Genomic DNA, 20,177 nt, shown 5'->3' with positions numbered 1-20,177 from the left:
TAACAACGCTATCTACGCGTTTACAATTATTTTTCAATTATTCTACTCATAAATCTAATTCTCTCTTAAATTCGCCTATTTTACTTATGTTCTCTAACTTTAACTTAATTATGAAATAGATATTCACAACACTTCACTTAATCAAATAATCTCCATCTGCACAAGTTAAACTTTTTATTTTCTTTTCAAATACCTCATTATTTTATCTTATTCTGTTCATAAATAATATTGTTACATTTAAATATAAGTAATTTTGTATATATTTAAATTGTTATTCATTATGTAAAATAATTGTATTTTTGAGTCCTCTCGGAAGAAATCTGTGGGCTATAGATTTAAAATAAAATAAAATAAATAAAAATAAAAAGCTTCCCATTTCCAATAATTTAAAAAAACATTGGCGTTTTGAAGCTTTGTATAGTCAAGATAATAAATTTGTGATGAATTCAATTAAAGTATTATTAAACTAGTTGGTATTGGTATTTTGCCTTGAGGAAGTTACATGAACTTCCCGATATGTGTAAATAATCGACTTAATCAATAAAATCTAAATTAAATTATGAGTGATTAAAAGTATTCCGAGTGGATTTATTATACATGATTGAAAACGAACGAACACGTTAACTCGAAATATTTTCTAAAAGCAAATTTTCAAAAATCGTCAATTTTTATAATTGAACCAGTTTCCTTGGGACTTTAATGGTTTAGTATGTTCATTCAGACCAAGTACTTTATCGTTATACCAAGTAAATCGTCTAATTCTAATTTTAACAAATGTCAAAAGAACTACTCATTTTCTCAAACTTTGATGCATTTTTAAAATTAAACTACTTGTCGTAAGGCCGTAATATTTCAGTAAGTTCTATAAGACCATTATATATATCGTCAAAAAAAGATCCATAAAAAATGGCTTAAATTTTTTTTCCAACAGTTAATTGCAGGAAAACAGCTCGGTAGACTTTCACCTGAAACTATCATATATCGTATCATTCTCAACTAATATCTTTCTAACAGTATTTGATTTTTTAAAATCGATTCGATAGTATGAGCTTAAATGTTGACGAAAAGTTCAACACTTTTTTCCAAATTACAAAGAAACAGCTTGGCAGATTTTCGCACAAAACTGAGAAACGGTAGTCCTCATTGAGATACATCAAATAGCTTTTAAATTTCTGAAATCGGTTCAGGCGTTTTTGAGAAAACGTCGATTTGCGGCAAAAAAACTGTTCACATACGCGCGCACACACATACGCACACACACATACTTTTTCGAAATATGGATTGCACACACACATACGATTTCGAAATTCTATTCAGAATGGCTTGAAACATCGAGAAAACATTAAATTAGCTAATCGGATTTTTTTATGAAAACATTAACTTTTCGTTCGGAAAGTTAAAAAAAAGTTGCAGCCAATCGAGATTAAATCTTCTGTTTTTTTAAGTAATTTCTTCATAATAAGGTTAAACCGATATCTACATTATATTTTTAAATGTATCATTCTTTATAAATTTTAATATTATGACCACATTTGCCTATCATGTATGTATATATTATTTACAAGTATATCGTATGTATATAATATTATTATGGTCCGTACAGTACGGTTTTTTGTGCAAGATTATACTTTGATGCGAATTATACGTAGCGGCTCGTAAAAATAACGATGTTTCTGAGAGAAAATGTAGTAAAAGTCTGTAAGCTCATAAAATACTTCTAGCAGCATAAATTGTAAAACACGATATAGTGTGAAAACATCAGGAAAGTTCATATCATGCGATTATATTATCATGCAATCATGAAATTGCATTTTTGACAGTCACGTTATGAGTGTAACGTGTAAGTATATATATATATATATATATATATATATATATATATATATATATATATATATAATATATATATATATATATATATATATATATAATATATATAATATATATAATATATATATATCGATATGAAATATATATTCGAAAAATATAAATGAAATTTAATTGTTATTGTTTCGCTTTTATTACTTTAATCAACCTGTCGCCACAATAGCATGTTCCTGTCGATGTCGATGATTTTGCTCTAGGGAAAAATATTTTTTATAGTTTCTGTATAAAACTTGTAATAAAACTTAATGAAATTGAATTTTGTTAATAACATTAAAAGATGATGTATTAAATCATAATATGGTATACGAATCAAAAGGTTCTTATGACAACAATTACTATAATTGGCAAATTTTTGCTCTTACTGTTTTTTTTTTTGTTACAATTTATTTTTGTTAATCAAGACTTTAATGTCTTATTTACAAAATTGATATGAGCAAAAAAAAAATACAAAAAAACAAAAAAATGCAATACATTGAATATAAAATGAAAAAAGTTAAAATAAAAATTAAATTAAAACAGTAATACAAAAATAATAACATAAATGAACGATGACGTGATGATGTATGCCGCGTACTACGTCACCGTCGATTTGATGGTGAATGATTAGAAGCAGAATAATTGTTTTTTGCAATGTCTGCATAGGATGAGCCATGAATTGTTGGCTTCAAGGCCGGAGAAATGTTGTTTAGATTATTAGTATTTTTTTAAATTTTGGTTATTTGGATTTGGTTTTATGACTGTTTGATTTACTGGAGTTATGTTTCTTTGTTCTTTGATTTTTTGGAAGTAAGAGCAACCGCGATAATTAGCTGGATGAGCACCGTCGCAAAAATAACAGCATGCCGGAGCATTCGGATCTTTGGTACAAGCTTTTGTATTATGATTGTCACCGCATTTTAGACAAGCAAATGGTCTATTGCAATATTTTTGGGTGTGATTAAAGAGTTGACAGCGAGTGCATTGTATAATGTTATTAGACTTTCTCGGTGGTTCGACGCGTATAATGCAGTTGAATAATTTGTAAATGTTATAAATATTTTTGTTATTTCTATTTGGTTCCAGATCAACAAAAAACATATTAAGAGGTTCTTTTGTTATTCTATGTCTAATATTTAGGATATTACGTACGACATGACCCTGTTTTAATAGTTCTAATTTAATTGACTCTGTGCTTGTTAAAAAGTGTACATTTCTAAGAACAACCCTATAAGCCTTCTCTTCTTTCAATTGATATGTATGATATACAGCATTAGTTTCTTTTAGATGTCTGGATAAAGTTCGAAAATGGTCTACAGAATTACATAGGATTTTAAATGTATTGTTAGCTAAAAAAACTAACTCAAACTAAACTAAAAAATAAACTTCTCAGGAAATATTGATCGTGCGGAATTATTTCATTTAATTGATTAGACATATCATTAATATCGTCAACTCCGTAAATAAATATTGGAGGGGTCTTACTGACTGGAGCCGGTTTAACTGAGTTGTCATCGTTAGCTGTGTCTATTGTTGAAAGGGCCGAAAATCTGTTTTGAATTTTGACATCTATTCCTAATGGTTCAAATGATGTTTTTCTTTTTTGAAATTGACTACTTGCCATGAATTAGGAGGTTTCTTGACATCAGATTGTGGATGAGAGAGACTTGTAGATGCATTATTACTAGATGATAATACTTCCTGCATTGAGTCAGAAACTGATGAAGTTGAACGCAGCGAGATCTTTTCCGATGTGAACATATTGGTCCGACCTTCTTCGCGAGGAATCTTGCTAAATTCGTAGTTTTTGGATTTCTGTTGGTTTACAGACCGATTCCACTTTTGCTTCTGAATCTTGATCAAAATGTAAGACATTTTTTTGATTCCACAAACGCACATTAGAGTCTCGATTATGAATGGTTTAAATAAGCAATTATTTAATTTTCTGTACACTTTTGTAAGCTTTTCATGCAATTATAATAAACCGTAAAATTCAATCTGACATGCACTTGTTTTTTTTTCGCTCTTACTGTGAAATAATTACTTTGTAATTCCTTCAAATATTTTGCACATGCAATTTAAGAAAATTGTCTTTACTATCAAATATCATTTTAATATTTCTTGCAATAATCTGTTTATACTTGCAAAATTCAAGTGAATTTTGGTAAATCGAGAAAAAAACGTCATTAACTTCCCGTAGAGTAAGTTATAGTAATTGTCAAAAAATTAAAAAAAATCTTTGCATATTTTTATGTTCCCGAGGCTTCTGAACATTTTGTCATCATTGAGTACAAATTTATATTCTTCAATGACATTAGTTATATTTATTCTGGTATTATTTGTATTCATTAATACCTACAGGTATTTATTATGATATAAAAGTACTCAAGATTTATTACAATACTTTATAAGATTTAACCTAATAATATGATAGATAACCTATTACCTATAATACTATACTATATTATTGTATATCATAGATAGATATCTATTATCTATCATACCGTAAGATACCTATACCGTCATTAACTTATATACCTACATACCTTTTACTTCTTATAAATACTACTGTCTAATTTATATAATCACCTATATTATATAGGTTTACCTTGCGCCCTATGTATTATCTCTACCTATCTATTGTCTATACCGGGAATTGAACCCGGGACCTCCGCGTGGAAGTCGCGCACCTTAACCACTACCCTATCGGGTATCCCCATTAATAATATAATATGGGACGCACTGTTGTTTCCGCGGGTCATTTTCTAATTAAGTAGGTAATTAATACTAAGGTGGCGCGACGACACGCGAAAGAAGACGGTTGATTGTAGCGTTACGGTGGTGTAGTGGATAAGGTTGTCGCGTGCCACGCGGCGGACCCGGGTTCGATTCTCAGTAGGGTTAATGTAGCGTGTAAGGGAAATTATAGGTAATAGGATATATAGTAGATATAGGTTAGGTGTATTCGGTATACAATGTAGGGATTTGAGAGTATATGATGAAATATAGCGTATGGTATAGATGTAAGGTATGTAGTATAGAATGCAACGTGTAGGCATACGTAAGGCTACAAAAATACACGAGTAGGAATCTATGATGTAGGTGTTAGCGTATAAAAAATGCGAATGTATATAAGATTTAATTTATAAATATTATTTTTTCAATAAGAATTTTTATCTCGGTATTAAATATCTAAAATATCCAAAATATCCGTTACTTTACACATTACTGCTGCCTTTGCCGTTATCACTTCACAGAAAATTAATTACTGCACTTTTAAACGATTGTGTGCACTGTCCGTGTACTATTAAATGTTTGAGTAACTTGTGCGAGCTGAATTTCTTAAGATGTTCTTAGTCTCGCAACTTACTGAATTCTAAAATTTCTAAATTTAAAAATATAATATAAAAATTATTATACCACTGTCTAGAAGGGATGGCAATTTATAAATATACAGACTAATACATACAGAAATTGGAATTTCAATATAATCCGTAATATTGAGAAAGTTTGCATTAGACCTAAAAAGGAATGCTTATTTATCTAAGCTATGGAAATATATTTTGAAAAATTATATGATTTGCACATCCATCCTGTGATCACTTAAACTAAACAATGATCATAATATATTTAACGAATTTTTAACAGTATTTACAAATTACATTCAAATCACCCAAAGCAAGTGGGTTAAAGTCGTGTAATTTTTTAATTTGCCTCTCCCCTCTGAATTTAAAAATGGATTTTTCTGTGGGGCGTGCGCCCCAAGTTGAGAATTACTAGTCTAGGAGTACAATTTTTTAATCTACTATCAGGCTAAAATAATTGAGTGATCATCAATTCCACAGCACCTTCATCAGACTTTTAAAAGATCAAAGTTTATATGAATATGCATACAAATCTCAAACTGTAGGCCGAAATCGAGACAATAAGTCTATTGAAATATCAGGGTAACTCTTTTGCTATAAATAGTCAACTAATTTACCAATAAATAAATGTCAATAAAACAATGATTTAAAAAAATTACCAATAAATGTTGGATTGTAAAAATTTGGAACGGCTTATATTTTTGCCTTAGATGGCAAAAAATTCATTCAATTATTAAAATATTAATTTTTTTTGCAGTTCTTATAGTTCCTATGCTTTTGTATCTATGGAATTGCTTTATTCGCTACAATCAATTTCCATTATATGAATGTCTTAAATTATTTATTTTATTCGACTAACGCCCGCTACGTCCGAAACAAGTCCAACTTATATCCGAAATATTAGGGCTTCAGACACTTTTCGGTCTTAAAGTAACATATGTGAAATTTGAAATACACTTATGTATTGTAATTAATTTTTCAGTTCATACACCTCAATTTGTAAAACACGCAAAAACATAAACATTTTTTTTAATTTGTTTTTTTTTTGACATAATTGAGAACAGTTTAAAATATTAATTAAAATTTATTATTAATGAAAATAATAAAATAGAAATAATAAATAAATATTTTCAAACTCTACGAATAAATTAATTGTATATTGCGTAACTCATATTACGCAGTATGCATAATATTTCAATTGGGGTTCACTTAATTTATTTAGGATTATATCTACAAACAGATCTCTTGAACATATTTACTTGAATATATATATATATATATATATATATATATATATATATATATATATATATATACGTATATACGTATATATTCATCTGTTTTCTCATTGTTTACTATTTACTACTCTAGTACATGTTTTGTCTGTGTCTCCGGAACAAATATTTCATTAGTTTGGGCAATAAGTGGCCCTAATGGATGACCTCCTTCCGACGATTTTTCATCCCGATGTTCGTGCGACCTTTGAATTAAATTGGATTAGATTAAATTAAATTAAAATACCGGCAAGTATTCTTTTTCACTCGTCGGCCTATTTATTTGCACGTCTATTTATTTGTGTCGTTCAATTTTATTTATTTCAGTCGGTTCTCAGTTTCATTACATGAGAATTTATTTAAGGTTCATTTTCAGCATGGTTTACGAAAACTTTAAAGGTTTTGTAAATAATTCAGAATCAATCTTCTTTTAAACAATAACTTACACTTTGCTAAACTAATTTGATTAAAATAGATGAGCTTTCTTAACACTAATAAAAAAAATAATAATAATGTCAATATATATCGTCATTGTACATGTTTTAGTCAACGTTTAGCGTACTTTTAGAGAAAACATTTTTTTTATATTCATTATATTTTTAAAATGATCTCTGAATAGATTCTAATTAGAAATTAGGTTAGCTTTCTTTTTCCGAGTTTTTTCAGTTATGTAATATTTGCACATCATTTTTCTAACCCTGTTCACTAGTATATTTCTCTGACATTCTTTGTATTAAAATATTATTTTGCTTCAATGAATGATTTATTACAGTTTATCTTCGTTCAGTATCTCACGTAGTTACGTAGAAAAATCTGTTTAAATAACGAGTTTATTCCAGATATTTTCTCGTATCATTTCAAAAGTTCTTCGCTCTTTTATTATACAAATATGTTTTAGTTCATCCATAAAATAAATGTACGTTTGTATATTTAAATCATCGATAATTTTGAAATATATCAGATATATATATATATATATATATATATATATACATATATATATATATATTTATCTGATATATCGTATATATATATATATATATATATATATATATATATCATATCATATTTATACCGGTCAAACTATGGACATAGTTTAATAACACACTATTCGAAAATTGTATTATAAATTCTGGTAACTGATATTTATTTGTGTATACACAAATATATATATCCAAGGTTTTCATTTATTAATATTTCTGCTTACTTCTTAACAAAGCAATCACAATTTTTTTATATTTTTTATTCTTTTATTGTTATTTTTTACACTTATTTTACTAGTTATTACACTTATTTTTTTCATAATTCACTTTTTAATATAAATACCTTACAGGCAGATGTAAACATAATTACCTTTATTTTTCTCCTAGAACATAATTCATGTCAAAACAATATTATAGAAATAAACTTAAAAAAAACAGTCAAGTTTGATATGGTAGTATATAAAAACTAGAACACTCTAATTGATCAAATGAATTACAAAGAAAACTAGAAAATTTAGTCTGACAAAGTTATTGAAGTAATGCATTAATCTTACAATTTTTGCTCTTTTGTTCATTATATATTTAGTATTTTTTATATTTAACAATATTTTAGCGAAATTAGCAAAAATTGTCAATGTCCCAGTAGGTTTTTAGAATTTTTGGAAAATATGTTTTGTGATTTGATTGATAAATCATAATTCAACATTATTAGTTTTCATCGCTCTTTGAACAACTCAGTTTTTCCGATAGAATATAGATTCTTTATATAATATATATTTACTCTTAATTTCTGTGAAATTAACAGCAAATATCAATCTTGGAATGAAGATTTTTCACATTATTTTATACAAATGGTAATTGTTTATTATTACTCATCAAACACGAACATTATTAGCAAGATCTCTATGATGCCTTAAATTCTGTGCAATCGTTATTAGTAAACTAGTTGTGTATGGCATTGTGCCTTAAGGCAAATTGCTGGAACTTCTTCCCGTTATTACAAATTGAACATTTTTTAATATCATTCAGATCGGATGCTTTCTATTTTCTGCACGGCTAGACCTGCCTTTGCCAAATCTAATCAGCACATCTCTCTATCAATAGGAATAGAATGTTATTTGAACCATCCAAATCGGTTGATCCGTGCGCCCTAAAACGTGGACAAAAAATTGTATCCATACATACATACACACACACATCAATTTTTTCTGAAGTGTGCCAAAATGTATAGAAACCTTCAAAACGTGAAGAAATGTGAAAATTTGTTGCTGTCGTATACTCTTCGAATATTTTTGTAATTTGTTTGGGACACTATAATTTTATCTCATCAAAAACCAACGCTATTTGAACTACTACATTTCTAAATTAATTATTGTGCAAAATATAAAATATTTATTATTATATATATATATATATATATATATATATATAAAAGTTATAAACAATCATAAAATATACCGTAATATCCTCGATAAAAAATTCATATATTTTCACAAATGCTTATTCTTACCCACCATTTACAAATATATTAAATAAAGCTTGAATAATGTCTTCGAATCTTTGTTAGCAAACTTTTGCATAAAACTATTATTGGTCAATCGATAAAATGACTGACTTATATTATTGAAGTAATTCCATTAATTTTTATTGATCTTTTAATAATATAGTTCGTGATTACTGTTGAAACTACATAATCTGAAGTTTATGTATCTATTTTTAATTATTAATAATTATGAAATATCCAGCAATTGGTAGCATCTAACAATAAATGTAGACATTTTTTATAAAAGCCAATTAATTTATTTTTAATTACTATTTTACATACATTTGTAACGTCTTAGTTTTTTAATAACCTCTTGAGTAAAAACGTCACTATTATATGTCCCAATAAAAAATTTGCTCATTCATGCAAAAACCAGTATATGAATTGGAATTCCTCGTTCTGCGACGTTCGAATAAGTCATGTGTTTCTTTCATCCCTCGGGATCCTGTAATGCATGAGGTCCCTGAAGTACGACCGACTTCCTTGTAGATAACCGATGACAACGGATTGTTGCGATTTTGTTGTCTATTATATAGTTAAATAATAGTTACTTATTATATAGTTAAATTGTAAAATAATTAACTTAAAGTTTAAATACTAATTTTAGTGGTTTTGAAATGAATAAACACAGGTAATTCTAAAATAATTAAAAAATCTGAGCGCTGTGTTGGTGATTGAATGCTTCACGTATAATCTTTTATAATATTAGAGATCATACATACCTATTAATTTGATTGCAAAACTAGTGGAGCGCATGGCATCGTGCCTTAAGGCAAATTGCTGGAACTTCCCGTACCAAACATTATTATTTTTTTGAAAACGATCAACATTTTTGAAAAAAAAAATGACTTCGAAGAAATTAGATTTTTGAGAAACTATAAATTTGACAAAAAATTACTTTTTTCGAAAAATAATGTTTTTTTTTTTATTTTGACATATTTTGGAAATTCTGAACTTTTTTTCAAAACAATTGTACTGCTTTCACTGCATAGAGACGATATGTCAAAGCTCGTAAGCGCCGCGTCGGCGGCTAACGGATAAACATTGGTACGGAACCCATAGGAATGTAAACAAAATTTATACTTATTGTTAAAATCTCTATAAAATATTTGATAATTTGATGTGCATATGTCTAATAATCATTTTTTGACCGCCAAATGGCATTTTGTTTTTACTTTTTTCATTAGATCTCCGAAACCGCTAGACCTGCCTTCATGAAAATTTGATCAATTCTTCATCTTGTCAATACAAGTAAATTTTTTTTTGAATTATTAAAATCGGACGCTCCGTTCTCTTAAAAACTGAGTTACCGTTTTTGGCACTTTTCTTCGGAACGGCTAGACCTGCCTACGCCAAAAACTAATCAGCACGTCTCCTTATCAATATGAATCGAATGTTTTTTGAATTATTCAAATTGTTTCATCCGTGTTCCCGAAATCGTCAACGAAAATTTGTATCTGCACACGCACATACACACACATAAATTTTTTTTTTGAAACGTAAAGATATATAAAAATTTTCATTTTCAATTTTCTTGCGATCACTATAACTTACCCTACGGGAAGTTAATAATTGGTTAAAATTCAAATAATAATAGGAGTTTTTTTAAAATGTTTAAACTAAAAAAAAACAGGACGTTGTATGGATTGAATGACTTAGTGTTTGTCTATTAATTTTTTCAATTACAAAAAAACAGATATAGATTTGTCTAACTCGTTGATGGAATTCTTGATTTTAATTTAGTATTTTGTTTAATAAACAATACTACTTTTTAGGACAAATAGTCTAACGTTTTTACTCATATGAAATAAAATGATATGTTAAGCTACTAATTATAACTATTATTGATTATAATTTATGGCTTAATTATGTTACGGTCAGTTTACAAATGATACTAATATTTAGGCTTAATGATTCAAAAACAAATGTGTTACTTGTTTGTTCTACATTCTTTCACGTTACGTTTACATCTTACTTACTTATTAGAGTTATGGCAAATGCAATCAATAATAATAATATTCCAAAACTTAATCAACTTCTATAATAAACAGGTTAAGTTTATCGCCGGACTTATAAATTAGTCATGAACATTTTAAAGATAAAGATTTACAAAAACATAACTTCCACATTTGCTGATGACAAATACAGCCAAACAACTTCTGCTGTACATATTTAGTTTATCGAGTCATGTATAATAATGTATAGAGACTGAATTAAATTTATGGCCTTACTGGCAAACAATTTGTTAAAAATATTTTATTAGGATAAACGTAGAAAGATTAAAGTAGAAAACGTAGTAATTTCTATATTTGAAGGTAGTTTTTTTCTAATTAAAATAAAAAGGCAGACAATTAGCTTCTACTTATGTTTTATTTATGATACAAGTTGTTAATAATCTGTAAAAACGAGAATTAACTACTATACTCTTACTAATAAATACTTTTGTTTATACTCTTACTAATGAATATTACTATAAAATATTTTTATATTTTTGGAAAAAGATCATCGATACTAGTATTTGTTCGTTTGAATTTTTCAAATGTTTATAGTGATAAACATTACCTTACTGACCAAAAAATTGTCATTTTTTTATTTGGATAAACTAAGAAAGATATAAATAATTTTCATATTTGTTGGAAGTGTTTCTCTAATTGAAGTACCAAAGCAGCCAATCAGCTTCAACTTATGTTTTATTTATGATACAAGTCATTAATTACATGTAAAAATTGAATTAACTACCATTTTATTACTGAAAATACTTATACGGTTTATATTCTTACTATTAAATTTTTGGAAACAAATCATAATTACTAGTATTTTTTGGTTTGGAGATTTTCTTAAACATGTATTATAACCCTTCCTAAATTTGATTTTAAAAATGTTTCAATTGTTTATAGTCTATATATTAATCTTTAATTAATAAAAGGTTAATACTTAGTTAAAATCATCTTGCAATTTTATTCACACCAACTTCACAAAAATATTTCTACTTTGAGTTTATCCATATAAACAACAAATTCATTGTAATTATATTAAAGCTGTACCTAATAATATTGATATAGCATCGCAACTATAATCATGTTTGCAAAATCACTAAAAAATGTTTTTTTTTCAAGTATATCTAATTCTTTATACTATTTACTATTTACCGAAAACCAGAAAGTAATCAACATGTAGTACTATAAAATTGCTCAACAATTATAGGATATCTTTAAACGAAAATGTAATACAAGCTTAATTTACAATCGGTATTTCAACAACTACGTCAAGTAAAATACTGTTGATAATTATAGTGCTAATTATCCTAAACTTATTTATTATGTTATTTATTTCAAATAATTGATATAGACTATCAATAATATCTAAATGAGATGTTGTATTTTGATCAGTTTTAATTCAAAAAATTTTATTATCGACAATTTTTATTTGGAGTACATTTAGAAGCCAGAAGTTTATATTTATCATGTAACTTGCTTTAAGACAAAATACCACCTATACTTAGTTTGGTTCACTGTTTAATTTATCTATTAATATCCTCCTATACAAATCTATCAAGGCTATTAATAAAGCACTAATCAATCAAATGTCTATTTGCACTAATTACCAAATTTACTACTGTACCTATGTGTAAACTCAAATATTTCCTCTTCTCTCCTAGAATCGACATCAGAAATTCTCGTATATATTTGATAAACGGCATCGCTTTATAAGTTTTTTGTGCATTTTCATATCGCAGGAGACTTATGTGTATCTGCGACTGAAAATCGAAAAATGATATCTACGGATATCAAATTGATAGCTGCATTCCTGGATCTGAAATTGTTCATGACTGAAATTGGACGATATACATGTACTTGTATGTTTTATCGAAGATCACATTTTCAAAGCGATTTAAAATGTAAAAGAAATTTCTCAATTGTTCGAGTTGGATTTTTATTAAATTTTCTCGCAAAATGTTGCTGGAATAGTGAAGAAATATCTGTTTGGGTAATGATCATTTTTACATGTATTGATTGAGTTGTAATTGTCAATTACAAGAGTTATTTTTATTACTGTTACATATAAAATAAAAATATCAAAAACCGTGGAAGCATTAGCTTTAAACAAGAAGACATAAATTTTAATTTCCACTTATATGCATTATTGATAACAATTGATTTTTTATGAATTTACGCTTTTTTCTGAGCCCTATGCACCTCGTGACTTTTTTCATACCATCCCAATTTATAATATTTTATAAATAGTGTTTTACACGTGGTTCATAATATATTTCTTTAATATTTTTAATATGCTGTATTCGCCATATTATTAATTAATATATCTACGTTATTTGTTTCTGACTACGCCTGATGACTATTTATTATGCCATCCCAATTTTTAATATTCTTTAAATATTGTTTTATACGAGATTTATAATAAATTTCTTTAATATTTCAATTATGCTGTTCTTGCCATATTATTTATTATTATGTCTATATATTTTGTTTTTGACTACGTCTGATGATGATGAATGGTAACTTGTTCCGAAACTTCACAAAAAGTATCTTCAAAAAGATTTTTATTTTGGATTGAATGTTTAGGCTTCAAACAAAATTATATGTATATCAGCAAACAATATCTGATATGATAATGCATTATTAATCTACTATTAACTACACAAAATTGAATTTCTTGAATTATTTTATTATGATAATTTAAATTTGTTATTGATAATTAAAATTCTTTATCGATGTTTTAATTTTTGTAATTCCGTTCTTAAATGTAATGAAGTAAATTTATCATTTCTTATATTACATAAATGATAGCAAATAGATATAATTTTATAGTAGAATAGAAAAATGAAATAAGCGAATTTAATTTTATATATTTAACCCTTTCCACTCGCGAATTGCGGAATTTATATTTCGGCGGCATCCGAATCGAATTCGGTTAATCTAAGATTCTATTCTTTTCAATTTATTGTGATAACAAATAAAACTGTCTCAATATTCTTATAAGAATTTTTTAACTTAATTGTTAATTTTTAATTATTTTGCATAATATTATTAAAAATCAAACTCATGGTTATTATATTTGCGTACAAAGATATAGTAATAATTATTAAAAAAAGTTATTTTTACTTATATCTAATTTGAGAATGAAGTATCGCAAAGCAAGATAATAAATATGACTATAAATAAACGGTTAATAAAATTTATTTTGTTATATACCTATTCGTTGTATAGTAATAAATTATTCGTATATTATAGATTTTTTAAAATATTAATCACTGCCAACTTATAAAAATAATTTATTCGTGAAATAATTATATAGTTTTGAAATTTGTATAAAAAGCTGTAAAATTTGTCATCATTCTTTTAGTACTAGTGCGAAAATATTGCTGTTAAATTGCTTTTACATCTGCGGTAAATTTTGGTAAAATTTAATATAACTTTCTCATGAAATATACATTACTTTGCTCTCATTTGAATCATTCAATCCATAGATACTTTATAAATAAATTATAAATATGAATTTAGTCATATAGCAATTGATAATCGTCCTTTAAAAAAAAACGTTACATTTTACTTCAGCTATGCTCACATAGAAACCAAACGCTAAGCTTGCAACCACGAAAGTAATATTTTGCAAAAATAATTTTAAAACTTTTATCTGCCAATATATACGAGAGTTGCCAGTTTCAAATAAAGAAATTTATGCACGGCGCTAGTCGCTAGGATGCAAGCAAATCGTAAAACATATATATTTTGTTTTATGCCGCCGGAGGTAGTTTCTGAAAAGCCAGCGATTGGTCCAGGAAAATGATTTTTATAAATGCAGAATGAACGATATCATTACTCAAGATTCTGTTGAATAAATTATTATAAAGCTGCAATTTTCAGAAATTGATACAAAGAATATCTAATAAATTCTTGGACCAATTTTGAACCAAAAAGTTGTAATTTGGGTATAGGAAATTTCAAAATCTACCATGTTTTTATTTCTTTTATTAATTCCAATCTGTCTTTATGCAAAAAATCTCATTTAGTATATTTGAGGATTCGTGGATACTTAACATTTATTCTAAAATGTTACTCAGTAGTGCGCCTTCAACTGCCTCCAGATGGTGCAATTTTAAGACAGCAAGATTTTTTTAAATATACTATAGTCTTATTTGAGGAACCGCTATTCCTTTTACCACATTTAACAACAACATTAAGGTATTATATTTTCAAACAGTGATAATTTTTCAAACATCCTCTTTAAATTCTGTCAGGTCTCTATCATATCATGCTGTCCCTGAATTTCTCCCATAAACTTCTGAGTACTAAAAATATACCCTTAACGAACTCCTTCAACTTTTTAATGCTAAAACAAAAATTGAATTACCATCGTCTTCAGAATCGATAATAAGTAGTGCAACTGATTGCTCGGTTTTGTAGTCTCTAATAAACTTCGACGGAGATTTTAAATAAAATAAAAGAGCGTGCGGCGCTGTTTTATAATGAAATGAGTCACGGGAAAAGTTTTTAACTAGCTGTAAGTGGAATTCTGTCTTAAGGCAATTAGGGCATCGTGCCTTAAGGCAAATTGCTGGAACTTCCCGTACCAAAAATTATTATTTTTTTTTTTAAAACGATTAACATTTTTGAAAAAAAATTACTTTGAAAAAATAAGATTTTTGAGAAACTATAAATTGGACAAAAAATTAGTTTTATTTTGAAAAAAAAAATTTTTTTAAAAAAATTTTTTTTTTTTAAAAATTTGTTTTTTTTGAAAAAAATTTTTTTTTCTTTATTTTGGCATATTGTGGAAGATCTGAACTTTTTTTCAAAGCAATCGTACTGCTTTAACTACATAGGGACAAAATATAAAGCGCGTAAGCGCCGCGTCGCTGTCTTACGCATAAGCATTGGTACGGAACCGATAGGAATGTTAACAAAATGTATACTTATTGTTAAAATCTCTATAAAATGTCTGATAATTTGATGTGCATATGTCTAATGATCATTTTTGACCGCCAAATGGCTCATTTTTTTACTTTTTCCTCTATATCTCCGAAACCGCTGGACCTACCTTCATGAAAGTTGTATCGATTCTTCATCTTGTCAATACAAATAAAATGTTTTTTGAATTATTAAAATCGGACGCTCCGTTCTCTTAAAAACTGAGTTACCGTTTTCGGAACTTTTTGCCCCGTATCTTTGGAACGGCTTGACCTGCCTTTGCCAAAAACTAATCAGCACGTCTCCTTATCAATACGGATCGAATGTTTTTTGAATTATTCAAATCGGTTGATCCGTGTTCCCGAAATCGTCGACGAAAATTTGTATCCGCACATACATACACACACATACATACATACATACATACACACACACATACACACACACACACACACACACACATACATCCATTTTTTCTAAGGTATGCCAAAATGTTCAGAAACCTCTGAAACGTAAAGATATATAAAAATTTTCATTTTCGATTTTTTTGCGATTACTATAACTTGCCCTACGGGAAGTTAATAAAGCCAATTGGACAGAGTTGGACTTGAAGTTAAGAAAACATATTCGACAATGGAAATAAATTAGTAAGTTTGGCACAAATGTGTTTTGTCTACATTTATAGATTTTATCTGTAATAATCATTACAAATGAAACAAATAATCCAACAGTTACTTAATTGTCTTAATGAGATTGTAATATATAATTATATTATGATCGGACACAATGAATTCAACTTCTATGAATTATACGCACATATTAATTATCAAACATGCTAATGTTGTTAGGTATAAATATTTGGACTTTGACTTAATAAAAACTTCAGTTCTCTGCTTTGAAAATCGGATCTACCATTTCAATTTTCTCATTATTGCATAATTACAAAAATATGCGATATATGCAACTACTTAATTTAGTTTTGAATGTAATATTTCGACTTACATTAAATAAGAATTATATGAAATTGCATGTTTTTAGAGTTTTTTTTATATACTTTTCTAAATTATTCACTTAGTCCCAGTGTGAATAAAATACAAATGCATATTTGCAATTTGTGGTGCTCTCATACCATGAACCTGCCTTCAGGAAGTTACTATTTATTATTATTATAATCCTTATATAATGAATATTGATGTTCTATAAAAAGATGTGTAGTTACAAATTCGTTTAGATGGTGGACCTTTTAAAAGAACATCAATATTCATTTATTCATAAATACTAGACCAAGTTGATTGACATTCCGAAGTACATAAGGATGAGGATTGATTTTTGTTAATTAGGACAACTCTTGATACGCATTGTGAATTTAAAATAAACTTTGTAGAAAGTTAACTGGATTACGAAATGAATTAATTTAAAACATTACAAAAAGTAACATTATTCCTGAATATTTCACATAATGCTTTTACACAATAGGATGCTTTAAGCTATATTTTCACAATTATTTTATTGAACATGTTCTTGATACTTCTGCAAAAATTGTGACATAGAATTTTTGTAATTTTGATTTAATAACCAAATCGTTTGCAATCATTTTATTTGTATTCGATATTTTCAAAATTAACGTAACCTTTAAAGCATGTTAAATTTTAATGTATTTACTGTATTTATTCTCTTGCTTTTTTATGATTATATTTTTCAATATAACTTGTTTGATTGACCATATAAATGCGTATCACAAACTATAACAAGAATGAAACATATATAAAAGATACTACTATATCTACATTAGTAATTTTGAATTTATGTATATATGCTCACTTTAAACAAGTCAAAGGATGTTATTATTTACTAAACGTTGCCGAATAAATCCATCATCATATGTTTGTAATAAAAATGTATTTATATTTCGAATGAAAATATTTTGTTTTAGGCTTTTGAGAATACTTACGCAGCTGAGTAGTAACGTGTATAAACGATTATTTTACTTTTATGAATTAAAAAATATTATATAAGCAAATGTTTAATATATTCATATTTAATAATATATAACAAACTTACATATATGCATATTGTAGAAAACTCTACAAATCTTGACTTGTAGACACCTCATTATTTACCAAGGCTGTTTATATGAAAAATTATATGAGAAGAATCTATTTATATGATATGTCATATACCACCAAGCTGACAATTATCCAACATAGGGGCTATTTCTTGGATAAAATAGCTATGTTAAGTTATCAGGCTTTTATTTTGAGAAATCCAATGAGTTGGCCATGAACTGTTAAAAAGCTAGATCTTGGTTGTTTGAAATATCATTATATACAAAATTAAAATCTAAAATCTAGCCTCAAAATGGCACAAATGTCAGAATATATCTTCACTTCAACTTCAGGCATGTCTTATTATGAAGAGAAGAAATTGTTATACTTATGATTACATATGCATGAAGTCAAACTATTGATATTTGTGCCACGTGGAGGTAAGGTTTCAGAAGTTAATATTGTGTAAAAATGTTCGATCACTCAGCAAAAAACAAAACACTTTGAATATATAAGTATTTTATACGATAATTGATCTCTAATTTTGGAATTTTTTCATGTATAAAAGGAATCAGGTAATATTCAGCAAACTATCTAGTCATTCTCCTAGAATTAGAATCAAACAAAGTTCATAAATAAAAAAAACAGCTGTTACTAATTTTATTATGAACAAAATGTTAAAAACATACCTCAAATATTTTTACAGTAAAAAGTGTTGTGAAATGATTTTTTTATTACAATATGTTTTATAATAATACATTATATTCTTCTATTAATAATTTTTTGATTTCCAGAAGACACAGGTCCATTATATAAGTATCCTGTACTAGTTTTCATCCATGGTGAATCTTATGAATGGGGCAGCGGTAATCCATATGATGGATCAGTCTTGGCAGCCTATGCGAGAGTGGTTGTCGTCACTGTCAACTTCAGGCTGGGCATTTTGGGTTTGTTTAAAATTAATATTACATTCTTTTTACTCAATCAAAAAACATTAAATATTTGATAAATTATATTAATTTATAATACTTGTTTTGTTTGCTGTGTTGCTGCGTATGTGCAATGTAATAAATCTTTATTGAACTTGAAATTTGATTAATTTGACACCAAAGTCATAATATATCCAGAAACACGAATTATTATAATTGAACCAGAAATTTGTTTTCTTTTCGAATATCATAAACAATTTTATTATAGCGCTGCGTTATCATGGATATTCCTTATAGTAATTTAATCAATTTTTGAATCAATGTTTTAATGTTTCAGGGTTTATGCGTCCAGGTATTAATGAGCATACAGTATCAAATTTTGCACTTTTGGACCAAATAGCGGCTTTGCAATGGATAAAAGACAACATTGAACGATTTGGTGGAGACAGAGGTGCTGTCACAGTTGCAGGTCATGGCACTGGTGCGGCCTGTGCAAGCCTTCTGATGGTCTCGCCCGTTGCAAATGGTATTATTTAATCCAAACCAATTAATTTTAAATCACATTAAAATTTTCACGCCACTTACTGTGTATGAATTTAATGTCATAAGCAACACCAAAAAATTATCAGTAATGCTGAGCCAATTTCTAGTCTTGGTTCTTCTTTCAGTTATATGTGCTTGAGTTTTATAGGCAGTTTATCTAATAATTTTGATATAATTATGCCAATATATTATTCTTGTTTTCAGGATTGTTTCATCGTGCGATTCTTATGTCAGGATCAGCATTATCGATTGGGCAATGGCAAGTACCCACTACAGTCCACAATGCAAGTAGCCCAAAGTTTAAATTGTCCTTTGGGTGAAAGAGACGAGGAAATGGTAGCATGTTTGAGAAAAAAGAGGTATGTTATAGCGGCAATACATAGTATGAAGAGTTTAGTATTTACAAAATATATTCAGGTTTTTATTGACATTATCAGGCTAATATTTTTTTTGCCGGAACCCTAAATTTAAAATCCGGTTCATAAACCGGTTCAAAAAATTTGATATATTTCGATAAGAACTCACAAATCTAATATATTGACTTTTTATATAATTAACTCTATTATACACAGCTAGTCTATACATTAAATTGTACAAGTATGAGGGAATCATTGAGTACATAATTTATAATCTTCAATGACACTAATCATATTTATTCTGGTATTATTGATTCATTAATACCTACAGGTATTTATTATGATATAAA

General features: G+C 27.4%; 1 protein-coding gene across 1 annotated transcript in view; it reads left to right on the top strand.

Moving 5' to 3' along the window:
- The window catches only part of LOC113371115, a 97,595-nt gene that overhangs the window by 47,467 nt on the left and 29,951 nt on the right, over positions 1-20,177 (top strand). Inside the window, exons 4-6 of the mRNA XM_026611761.1 lie at positions 18,794-18,946; positions 19,266-19,454; positions 19,676-19,759. Coding sequence (XP_026467546.1) covers positions 18,794-18,946; positions 19,266-19,454; positions 19,676-19,759 — 426 coding nt within the window. The remainder of the gene's footprint in view (positions 1-18,793; positions 18,947-19,265; positions 19,455-19,675; positions 19,760-20,177) is intronic.

This window comes from Ctenocephalides felis, unplaced genomic scaffold, assembly GCF_003426905.1.
Source record: "Ctenocephalides felis isolate EL2017-DRISC unplaced genomic scaffold, ASM342690v1 CF-g0.4_SCAFFOLD_01492, whole genome shotgun sequence".
NCBI classification, from domain to species: domain Eukaryota; kingdom Metazoa; phylum Arthropoda; class Insecta; order Siphonaptera; family Pulicidae; genus Ctenocephalides; species Ctenocephalides felis.
The sequence above is the reverse complement of the archived record's forward strand: the minus strand, read 5'-3'. Positions and strand labels throughout refer to the sequence as shown.